Source organism: Lygodium microphyllum, chromosome 24 (genome assembly GCF_053477565.2).
Source record: "Lygodium microphyllum isolate KBCC chromosome 24, Lygodium_microphyllum_v1.1.10, whole genome shotgun sequence".
Classification (NCBI taxonomy): Eukaryota; Viridiplantae; Streptophyta; class Polypodiopsida; order Schizaeales; family Lygodiaceae; genus Lygodium; species Lygodium microphyllum.
Genome location: NC_141158.1, coordinates 113,980,291 through 113,992,358, shown reverse-complemented (window position 1 = coordinate 113,992,358; position 12,068 = coordinate 113,980,291). Strand labels below are relative to the sequence as shown.

At 40.2% G+C, this 12,068-nt stretch overlaps 1 protein-coding gene across 2 annotated transcripts; it reads left to right on the top strand.

Annotated features, from left to right (window-relative positions):
• Positions 1 to 6,620: 6,620 nt before the first annotated feature.
• LOC148015537 (wall-associated receptor kinase-like 20) lies at positions 6,621 to 9,168 on the top strand. 2 transcript variants are annotated; one of them, XM_087665296.1, is made up of 3 exons: positions 6,621 to 7,419; positions 7,676 to 7,735; positions 7,825 to 9,168. In XM_087665296.1, the coding sequence occupies exons 1-3, from the start codon at positions 6,636 to 6,638 to the stop codon at positions 8,904 to 8,906; spliced, it is 1,926 nt and encodes a 641-aa protein (XP_087521422.1). In that variant the 5' UTR covers positions 6,621 to 6,635; the 3' UTR covers positions 8,907 to 9,168. The 2 variants fall into 2 exon arrangements, with proteins under 2 accessions (XP_087521422.1, XP_087521423.1); XM_087665297.1 differs by lacking the exon at positions 7,676 to 7,735.
• The last annotated feature ends 2,900 nt before the right edge of the window (positions 9,169 to 12,068 follow it).

Here is a 12,068-nt window from a genome sequence, read left to right as displayed (position 1 = left end):
AGTTCTTGTTAGTAGTGAGGCAGTTAGAGAAGCCTGCTAGAAGATAATAATAATGATGCCAAGAAATCCTGAATATCCTAAAAGATGAATATAAATACGAAGGTGTGTAAAAAGGGGTTCTAACCCCTATCAATGAAAAGAAAAGAAATGAAAATATATAAGCAATTGATCATCGCCTTGCGAAGGCCTGGTAGGTTCCTGGGGACGAGTCAGACCCGGGGCCGATACCTTGTCTTCCTCGGGATGGCTTCTTGCTGGAAAAATAATATCAAAACAAGGAAGGTTGGAGCGAAAATAAAAGTGAGCGTTAGAAAAGGATTAAGTGTCGCCTTGCGAGGGCTTGGTAGGTTCTTGGGTGCCGAGACAAGTCCTGAGACCGATGCCCTGTTCTCCTTGGGTCACTACGCTCAGCTCCCTCCTTTTTACATGCCCACGTATGTTCATCCAATCAAAACCCTCAAAGAAGAGATATACTGAAAGAAAATATCCTTTGCTCAGGCTATAGGAGTCCTCGCCTTGTAGGAGCTCCTAGTTGCGTTGTCTTTAGTTGGTCAGTAGTTCAGACTACCACTTAGGGCAACCTCTTTGGCAGTTCTTTTTAGTTTGGCTGTGTTGGAGCAGCTGGTTAGTGACTCACTTCGGATCTTCTATTAGATGATGCTAGGCCTATTCCTTGTGGATGTCATGCCTTGGTTCTGTCCAGGGGTAGGGGGAGCATTGTGCTGAGTTTTATGATGATAATTGTTTTGTATCAGTTTGATGCTTCTTTGGTTGTTTATGTGCAGATATGTTCGTGGATTCGACGGGCTGAGTCGCCCTATCCCGTGGTCGCCAATGAGAGCGGAATTTAGGAGACGGGAAGTGCTTAAAAATAGCTAAAAATTATGAATATCAAGGGAAAAAAATATTCACTGTCAAAGGCGGCGGCTCGATCTAGGACGATTTTAAGCACCAAAGTGCTTTAAAGGCGCCCAAGCGACACTTGGTGATTTTTCATAATTTTTCAAATAGTCGTGCGGGTTGACACGAGCTACTGGCCAATGCGGGATGCTAAGCCGGACGCCCAGGATTTTTCAGAGCTCAATTCGGAGTCCGGACGGGGAAATGGCCAAGGAAACGGTCAAGATATGAAAAGGTGGACACTTGGGAGGCCAAATTTGAGCATGCCTTTTGAGTTTGGACCCCCCCCCAAAAATTTTATGCACCTTATGAAGCAAAAAACGTGGAGAGAGAATGAAGAGACATGAAAAAACGTGGAAGAAGATGGCGCCCGAAAAATGCGCCATGAATGGATGAGAGGCATCATAGCTGCTGCAAACAACCCCCCCAATGGATTATGGGGCTTCATTCCCCTCTGTCTGTGGACTCTATCGCCGCCTCTCGCCCGAGAAATGGTGGTCTCTTTGGAGAATTCTGATTTCAGTCTTTCTCTCTTCTCCCTCTCTCTCTTCTAAAGGCAAGATCATGTGGGAAGAAGGAGCAATGAAGAAAGAATGATGGAGGCTTGTCCGGCATGGACCGGATTGCTCCACGGGCTGAGAATGGTGATTTGGGATGTTGCTGGACATGAAGTGTTGCTGTTTTCCAAATCTACAGCCATGGACACAAAACCCGAAACACGCGTTTAAGCGGTAAACCAAAAAATTACAAAGAAAATTTAGTGTTTTATGCTTTTGATTGATGGAATGCCGTTCATATGGACTAAGATTTGATTATGCTGCTGATTCTTCTGAGTTCTTACTCTTTATAACCAGAAATTATAAAAAACATGCATTTCATGGCCCGAAATAATGTCAAGAAACCCGAAAATGCATGAAAAATGGGGAAAAACAAGGGTTTTGGGCATATAAATGGGGAAAACCGTCGATACACATCAACTAATCTTTCAATTTTGTTGCAAATGAACTAAGGGCCACAGCCCACAAACTGGTTTTCATTTTCAGCAATTTAAAAAATACAAGAAAATGAAGAAAATGGGGAAAAATGATAAAAACACCATGAAAAATAGGGGAAAAATACATTTGGGGCTACGAAAAATATAGAAAAATAGGATTTATGTTTGTTGATGTATAGCAAGGCTGGGGCATGAAGTTATGCTTCAGTTCAGCCTTGTTTATATGTTGTAGTGTGTGTTTCCTTCCTTTCTCCACATAAAAATGACAAGGAAACCCTGAAAGAAATGAATGCAATGATGCCCTATCAACGGGGAAGGGTAGAGTTGTGGAAAAAAATGGTTAAATGCCGTTGAGCATGAGGAATAATTTGCTGATTTTATATGCATTGCATCTAGGACGGAATAATAATGATAAAAATTAAAACCTAGTAGCACGAAGATCACTTCGGTGCTAGGTGTTGCAGCGAAGCACAAAGCGGTTAGAAAGAAAAGCATGAAAGAGATGTTTTGCACTTGCACGCTGGTGGTTTTTAAAATGTTTGAGCACTAGGCATCCACCTCTTTGCATGATCATTTAGAGGAAATTAAAAGTATCAGAGTTAGCTCCTGGATATGCATAGCAATTGTTTTCAGTAGGCCTGTGACCCACCGTTGAGAGTGTGAGGTTCCTATGCTGTAGGCTAGTCGAGGGTTATAGGGGAAGTCAAGTAAGGACAATGGTACATTCCTGGATACGTTTATTTGGTACCTTGAGTGACGTTTGTGCGAAATGTCTAAATGTTGAGCGGCGCATCGAGGGGCCAATCCCCGAGGTGTAGGAGAGTCGCAGAGGGTTGACGGCATTCAGCCGTAGGAGGAACCCCATGTGTATGTGATTCGAGCCTATTGGCTATGTGAAAGGGACTCCCTCTGAGGAGCAATATTGGGTTAGGATCAGTTGGACTACAACGTATTACAAACGCAATGTTTAGGAAGGCAGAGATTTTGATAGACGCTCATGGCCGCGAGGCCGAGGGGTTGTCTTGCGCATAGTGACGAGGTCCAGCTAGTGCATGAGCCAGTGCCGGCCCGTTTTTAGGTCCATCAAAAAATAATACAATTAAACCGACAAAAGTGAATACCTAGCAGTCTTCAGCTACATAAATAAATTGGTTAGAAATCAATCCTAACCTTAATTTATCATGAGTGCGCACTCTAAACTCATAAACGTTTATTAATTTAAATATGTATTTTGTGGAATCACCCGCTATGGAATCACCCATGCACACATAAAATTAACAAAACGCCCGAAAAGGATAGGCGTCCCCATCGACTTCTCGCACAAAGAATCCACTTTGTATATGAGCCCCGATAACAAAATCTTACGAAATCCACCGTAAAACCTCACGGAATCCACCGTGGCACGGAATCCACTGTGGATATGCCTCCTGGCATCACACATGCCTCATATTCTCCAACAAGAAAAACACTCTCCGACTTCATTTGTGCTTCTATCAGGCTCCATACTCACTAACTAAGAACTCTTTTCTATTATATTCAAACTCCTTCTCTTCTCTTAAGCTCTTGAAGCTTTATGGAAACCCTAGCTATGGCAAATTCAAGACAACAAGTATATTTTGGCCATTTCTTGAAGATTTGGGAGGGTTTTTGTGCTCCTTGGACTCAAGAAGTTGAAGACAAGCATCTGCATTCATGATTGAGTTGACATTGGAGCTGGTTCTCCTACAATGATTGAAATCTTTTACTCAAGCATGGATTTCTACTAATCCATTGGAGTGTTCTTCATTAATATAAGCTACAGACATATCTGGGCAAGCATTATGGGACCAAATTTTTGTTGAAGTTACCTATAGTACTCAATCTTGATCAGTTTAGAAATGGATTATGTGGAGGATTGATTGATTGAAGCTTATTCGATGCTCTTCATCAACACCATGAGTTATTCCTACTACTTAATGATTTTAATATCTTTTATTATTCCATTCTTGAGCTAATCCTATTGTTGGAAAAGGGAGATTAAGTGTAATCAATCATCGAGCTTGATATTAGAGCATATAGATCCTAACATAGGGCTGATTGTGATGGTTTCATATTTCTCAAGATTAGTGTTAAAATTGGTTGCAAGCATTGATTCATTGTCTACATTTTATACCTAACATGCAATTTGACTTGTTGGTTGATCATTGATGCTACATGATTGAAAATATTAGTGAAAATGGTAAGTGGGATACATGTAATATAGTGAGTCACTACAAAAATGTAATGCCCTATTCTTAGTTCATTTCAATTCAGTCAATTTCTATTTTCCACTTGCATTTCATTAAATGATTCAAAGAGTTTTTTAGTCAATGCATAATATCACTATTTTCTTAGCCAAGTAGCATGTACTTTGCCATGTTTATTCTCACAAGGAAAAAGTAGATGCTAGGCAATTCAAGAAGACAATAGCGAGATGATCCTCTCTTCCTGATTATAATCTTGAAGGGGTGCATCAACCACCTTGAGAAGGAACTTGGCACACCCCTCAAGTCTTGAAAACCCACACAGATTTCAAGTTTAGGTCTAGATATATCATCTTTGGCATTGGATGACAGTGGTACGGTAGTATCTCAGTCCATTCAAGCATGGGAACAAATAGTGGATGAGGAATAGGATATTTCTTGCCCTCTTGATAACTACAGGTTCCTACAGGTCTTACATGTTTACACAATAGGTACCCATTATTTTACAAGTCTACTTTGATCCCCATAAGTGCCCCATAACCCTTTTAGGGCCCCTTCAGGTGTTTATAGGGTTCCTTATATCCATGGAGTTCTTACAAGTCCAAATAGGGCATTTACAGGTAGTAGACAAAGTGCAAGAAACTTTAGTATACCAGTAAAGATCTTATTGCAAATTGTTTTGTATTGATCCATAATTTGAGTTTGATATCTCAATATGTAGAGGGGATATTCAACTCCATTTTGAATCAAAATCCCCATAAATCTGATATCAGAAGCTCAATATATTTTAATTTTACTAGAAACAGGTACATTGAGTCATTACTTGGACAACATAATACGGTAACATTTTTTTACATTATTTTACCTAGACCTTTATCCCAAGTTGAAACCTCTTTAAATCTTATATATCCTCACTCATAAGCTTTCTATTGAGCTATAGAACACTTGGATTGGAGCTTTACTTAGGGAGAAAAAAAGGATTTATTGGCATGCAGTTCAACATTATAGTACTCTTCTTTCAATGGCGAGGGAAAAAAAGAAGGATCTTGTTTTAGAAGTAATGAATGATGATGTCAGAGATTTTCATGGTGATCAAAATCACACTAAAGAGGCTCAAAATCATGAGCAAGGGGACGAAGATATTAGTGTAGGAGTTGCATACAACATGCATCAAAAGATTGAAGCTACTCATGAATCACATGCACTCAATGACTACATGTTATTATCCAAAGAGCTGGGCCCCATGAATGAAGGGATTTCTAACGATTTGAAGAAATTAAATGAATTTTTGACACAATTGAATGATAGGTTGATTCAACGAGTGGCACAAATGAATAAGGGGATTACTGTAAAGTAACAAATCTCTATATGAAGAGCTTATTTTAGCCATAAGAAACATGGATAACGGATCACAAAGAGAATCCCAACCTATTGGTAACTTTCATAAAGTCTCTCATGATTCCTATCCAGGACATCCTAGAAAGGAATGTACTTAGCTTGTTATGCCTACTTTTGAAAGAGGTGAATCATCAAAAGTGAAGGGCAACTTTTTTTCATCACAAGCTCATGGCAATTGTACTTCAAGACCTTAGTTTAGCAGCCTTAAAGATGATCATAGACATGTAGATGAACAAGATGACATTAGGATGATCATAGAGATGTATGCACACAATTGGTGGTGATGTTTCCTTAATAGTAGGGGAATTGTGCTCGTTATTGTAACCATGCCAAAACCGAACACAAGGCAAGGACAAGTTACATCTGTCACCTTCTGATGAGATTTCTCCTTATTATCTAGCATAGTATGTGTATTATCCTTCAATTAAAGTTGTGGCTCTTGATATTATCTCCTTTGTGGGAAAGCCGTGGCATAGTGAGGGAGTGTAGTTTATAAAATCGCTTGGGAGAGTATCTGCACTGTTTGTCTTTGTGTGAGAGGGCTCAGGGCAAATTGGAGTCTTTGTATTTGGATTGATTTCTTGCAGTTAAAAGTTGTAAAGTAACAAGGGAGGGATAGTCCAAGCCACACTGTCTATTGCTAACAATATAGAAGTTCATTTCATCTAGAGGCATTGTGAATTACTCACACACACATACACACACGCATTCTCTCTCTCAAAAAAGAATCTCTATCTAATAGTCCTAATAGCACTATGGTGGAAAGCATTCGACTCAAGTTTCACCCACACCCCACAAGAGAATAGGACTTATCAACAAGCAAATCGACAATCTGATCGATATGCATGTATCATGGGCTCAGCAACAAACAAATTGACAGTTCGATGGATAAGCACTCACCATTTCTATGTTGATGAGGACATTTAATCCCAAGGCAACATATTTTCTCTTGAACAATCGCAAGCATCCTTTTGAGATATCACGTGTCTAATTCACGGATATTCTAGTGCTCAGCGTTCCCTGCGTATGTCTTTCTCCTTCCTACCTATCTCACTACTCTAAAATTGCTGCAGCTTCCCCCGCCCCCCCCCCAAAAAAAAAAACCAAATAGAAGAGTATCAATGGCAGCAGCATTAGTACTGCTTCTTCCCCTGGTGGTGAATATCCTACTCATCCATCATCAGGCTGCGCATGGAGGAGCTACTAATATATGCCCGCCATGTGGCAAGCTGGAGGTGCCATATCCACTCAGCACAGGGAGCTCCTGCGGGCACCCTCTATACCCTCTCACCTGCACCCCCCAGGCGTTGTTGCAGTTCAGGGGCCTGTCAGGTAGCTACCCGGTGCACAGCATCGATGCGCGCACACACACCATGGTCATTGGCACGGGGGAGTTCCTGGGCAGCTCCTGCATGACCAGAGAGAGCATCTCCTCCGGCAACTTTTCCCTGGATCCCTCTGGGCCCTTTTCCATTAGCCCCAACAACACAATCCTTTACTTCAACGCCTCCTCCTTCTGGCTGATCTCCTCCGTCTTGTCCTGCAAGGACAAGAGCCAGGCCTGTAGCCGGGTCCTCGCAGTCTTCCCCCAGAAGAGCTGCCGCAACCTCGTCTGCTGCTCCTTTCCCACGGCTGGTAATCCCAGGTACCGCTACTCGTTCCGTGTCACGATCAAGAACACCGGGTATGCGAGCCTGGTGAATTGGGTCAGCGGCTCCCAGCCCAGCTCTTGGCACTTTGGCCTCCAGCTCCAGTGGGATGAGCCCCATGAGCCCCCCTGCTCTTCTGACACGCAGTGCGGTGCGAACTCCGCATGCCTGCCCTCCCCTGCCACCAACCTCACCAAGGTCTGTTTGTGCAACAAGGGCTACCTCTGGCAATCCAGCACAGGCACATGCCCCAAAGGTACTGTGTTTGTTTGCTGTTTTGGTAATAATTTTGTACTGCTTGGTCTCATCTCATCTCATCTTATCTCATTATAATTATGCCACCAAATGACCCAAATATGCATTTCTTTGCATCTCCACAACTCTTTATTCTTTTTGCCCACCTTAACGCACGCCCACATCTCATTTCCAATTGACTTGACTGCATGTACGCCATCTTAAGCCCAACTTCACTCCACATACACTATCTTTACTTAGGTTTTGTGTGTCTACAGCTCCGTATTGTGTCAAGAAACACAACAGCATCAAGTGTCATAAGATCGAATATGCCATCGGTAACTCTAAATTTTATGTTGTCCTGCAAGCTACAAATTATCTATGTTTTATCTACCCCGACTTATTTTCTCACATGTTTCTCTTGCAGGACTTACTCTTGGGTTTATTGGACTTATAGTTTTCACCTCTTTAATCGTCATTGCATACATGAAGAGAAGGAGTGCACACATGGTCCATGCCAAGCTTGTGTTGGAGAGGTCTATGATTTTGGCTGCAAATAGTGGGGGAAAGTCTACAAGGCTATTCAGTAATAGGGAAATGGAGCGAGCAACCAACAATTTTGCACAAGATCGAATCTTGGGATGTGGAGGATTTGGGGAAGTATACAAGGGAATCCTAGATGATGGTTCAATGGTGGCTATCAAATCAGCTAAGATAGGCAACATCAAAGGCATAGAGCAAGTTCTCAATGAAGTTCGGATCCTCTCTCAAGTCAATCACAAAAACTTGGTGAGGCTATTAGGGTGTTGTGTTGACATGGAGCTACCTTTGATAGTCTACGAATATGTGCCCAATGGGAACTTGTATGACCACCTCCATGGCCTCAAAAAAGGTTTTCTTGATTGGAGAACTAGACTATTGATTGGACTTCAATCTGCAGAGGGGTTAGCTTACCTACACTCTGCAGCATATCCACCCATTTATCATAGAGATGTGAAGTCAAGCAATATCCTTTTGGATCGATCTATGAATGCAAGAGTTGCAGACTTTGGGCTCTCACGCATTGTCGAGCCCAACCTTACACACGTATCGACATGTGTCCAGGGCACAATGGGCTACCTAGACCCTGAATATTATAAGAACTATCAATTAACAGATAAGAGTGACGTGTATAGCTTTGGTGTGGTCCTATTGGAGCTTGTGACTTCTAAGAGGGCAATTGATTTTGCGAGGGACCCAGATGATTTGAGCTTGGTAGTTATGGTCCAATCCATGAAAGAGAAAAATTGCCTAGATAATATGCTCGATTTGGAGCTTGTGGATGGGGCTTCTACATATGCAATTGAGTCGATGAGGAATGTTATCAATTTGGCTCTTAATTGTTTACAAGAGAACAAGATTGATAGGCCATCCATGAAGGAAGTAGTTGAGAAGCTTCAAAGTATCATATCCACTATTGAAGTTGCAGATAGGAGCTTTGAGAGAGAGGCTTTGATACCAGTGGTTTGAAATACCATTACAATGAGGATAACTGAAAGTAGCTAATCTAATTATAGAGTGGATGTATGAAAGCAAACACATCATTCTTTATTTTTTGTGTGGTTGACTTGGTGAAAGTCAAGCTAGGTCCAATATGCCAACTAATGTTGCTATGGTAAAATGATACTAGGTGCCCCGTGCCTAGATTCTCCCAATACATTGTGCCATTGTTCTTTTAGTGCTTCACACCAAGGTTTGAAGCACCAATATTAATAACAATTAGGAGACTTCTTGCTCTAGTCCAAATTTCATGTGTGGCAAGAAGGTTCATGGATAGTTGAGTCACAAAGAACCCAATCGTGTATGTATGTATGTATGTGTGTGAATTTATATGTACGTGTCCATTTGTCTAGTCTCATAAGCCAATCCTGTATGTATGTGTGTGTGTGAATTTATATGCACGTGTCCATTTGTCTCATCTCATAAGCTCATCATTTTTCTCTCCCCTCTCTTTTTCTCTCTCCTCTCTTTTATTTTTTGTTCTTCTCTCTCTCTCTCTCTCTGTGTATACATATATACACACATAAACACACACATAAACATAGTTTTTCCTTTTCTCCTTCGCTTAGTGTTTCTATGCTCTCTCTCTCTCTCTCTCTCTCTCTCTCTCTCTCTCTCTCTCTCTCTCTCTCTCTCTCTCTCTCTCTCTCTCTCTCTCTCTCTCTCTCTCTCTCTCTCTCTCTCTCTCTCTAGATATAAACACATATGTGCATATATGCATGTATATATATAAATATGTGTATATATGTATATGCATATTTCATATGAATAATTCAATTTGCGTAATCTCGTAAGTGTGCATGTCTTCTTCCTCTCTCTAGGCTCATTTTTTTCACCTCATATATGTGCATATTATATGCATGTGCATGCATGTGTTTTCATTTATGTGGCCTCATAAGTGTGTGTGTCCTCTCTTCCTCTCATCTTCTTTATTTTTTTCCCAAGTTTTTCATCTTTCATCTTTTTTCACCTCATATGTGTACATGCTGTGTGTACATGTTGTGTGTACGTATGTGTGTATTTGTGTATAATGGGTATATATGTATGTATGTACGCATGTTATATTTTATAAGTTTGTATCTATTTTTTCCCCTCTCTTTTATTTTCTCTCTTCTCTCTTTCATAGTTCTCTCTCTTTCTTAGCGATTTTTTAAAGTTGTCCCCCTCTCTTTGTATTTTTTTCTCTTGCTTGTATGTTTACGTGTGTGCATGTATGTGTGCATATGTGCATATATGAGTATATATTTGCACATATATGTGCATGTATATGTGTGTACATGTGCATATATATTGTGTACATGTGTGTTACTTAAAAGTATATGTGTAGGTGTGGGGTTTTTTGGAATATACACACATTGCATGCATGCATGCATATGTTCAACCATTAAAATATCACTTCATTAAGAAATTTTATCTATTTATATAGTGTATGTGCATTTGTGGGTGTTTTTAGAATATACACAATGCATGCACATGATAAACCATTAAAATATCATTTCCTTTCATACATCTTCAATTAGAAAAGAAATTCATCTATCTAAGAGAGAGAGAGAGACAGAGAGAGACAGAGAGAGAGAGAGAGAGAGAGAGAGAGAGAGAGAGAGAGAAGCTTTTCAAAGGCTTACATTTACTCTTTTCATCATGATATCACTTTTCAAAAGTAAACCCATCTTTATTTCTTTTGTATCCAACCCTCTCTCTCTCTCTCTCTCTCTCTCGTGCATGTGAAGAGAGAGAGAGAGCCATGTGACAACTTTTCAAAGATACATTTTTTCTTTTCATTATTAAATCACTCTTCAAAAAAACTGCTATTTATTTCTTGAATACCAAACCTCTCATCCTTGTGCTACATAGGCTCGAGGTTTTCTCCTTGGTTCGGTAGTCACCCAAGTAAACTTTTAAATAATAAATAGTAAATATATCATAGACCTTGTAAATACATGTAACATATCATTGTTTGAATGATATGTCCTTACAGTTATGTGCAACTTTCATTGATGAGGGTGGTTACATATACTACATAGGGTAGAGGGTTCTCCACCTTGAACAATATCACACAGGTGTTACAGATTTGGAAAGACAAAAGGACTAATAGTAGCATGCGCATCTCAAGGAATTGAGTAACCAAAGTGATGACGTTGCAGTGCGTAACTTCCCAATAACTGGTGTACCACATGCTAGGAACCTATGTATTAAGTTATGGTTTATTTTCAAAAACTTATAGAGCCTTTTAAAGCTAAAAAGAAATTTCAACCTTTTTGTAGTCATGTGTCATATCAAGGCATCACATCATGCAAGAGTTATTACTTTTGCATGGGCTACTACTTCCCATGTGGAGACAAATATGTGCCTTTGAAATGTGCATACAATTCTGGGGCCATTGATTCAATACCTTTGCAGATATCTCCCCATGCATGATGTGAGATATCAATATGGGTTGCCCACAAGCAAATTAAAGGACCAATTAAAACTCTTTTTCTAAATGGCCGGAATAGCCCATTTATATAAGGCAAAGCCCACATTACACTAATTGGAATTCCACTCATTAACAAAGAAGAGCTACAATATACTATGGCAAGAGCCCAATACTTGTGACTAGTGCAAATAAGCCTACCCACCACTTTAATGTCTAGAAGTTGTCTATTTCCTCGTGTGTAAAGAAAATGGGACAATATGGTCACTTGCTACACAAGTATGTGTGCCCACAAAATAGGCACCCATCGAGTGCCCATGGCAATGCGTAGGGTTGGCATTTCATTTTAGAGTACCAATGTTTGAGTATTGAGAATGGTGTGTCAAGGTTAACATGCCACATTGGAGTACTTATATTCGAGTGTCCATGGCAATATTCTAGGGTTGACATTGATGTACTATCACCATCTATTTCCCATTTTAATGCAAAGTATTTTGTGGAGACTAGTTATATTGACCACAACATATGTTGGAGGATAACTTCAATTGGAGCATTTCATTACAAAGATTGACACACCATATGATGGATGTAATTTAGTGAATATAATCAAGGCACATGTGGCAATACATGCAATCACACTACCTTCGTTTTCCTAGGTTTTTAGGAAGTCTAATTCATCTTGAATGTGGTGCTAAATTCTAGACATGTCTTTGGATCAC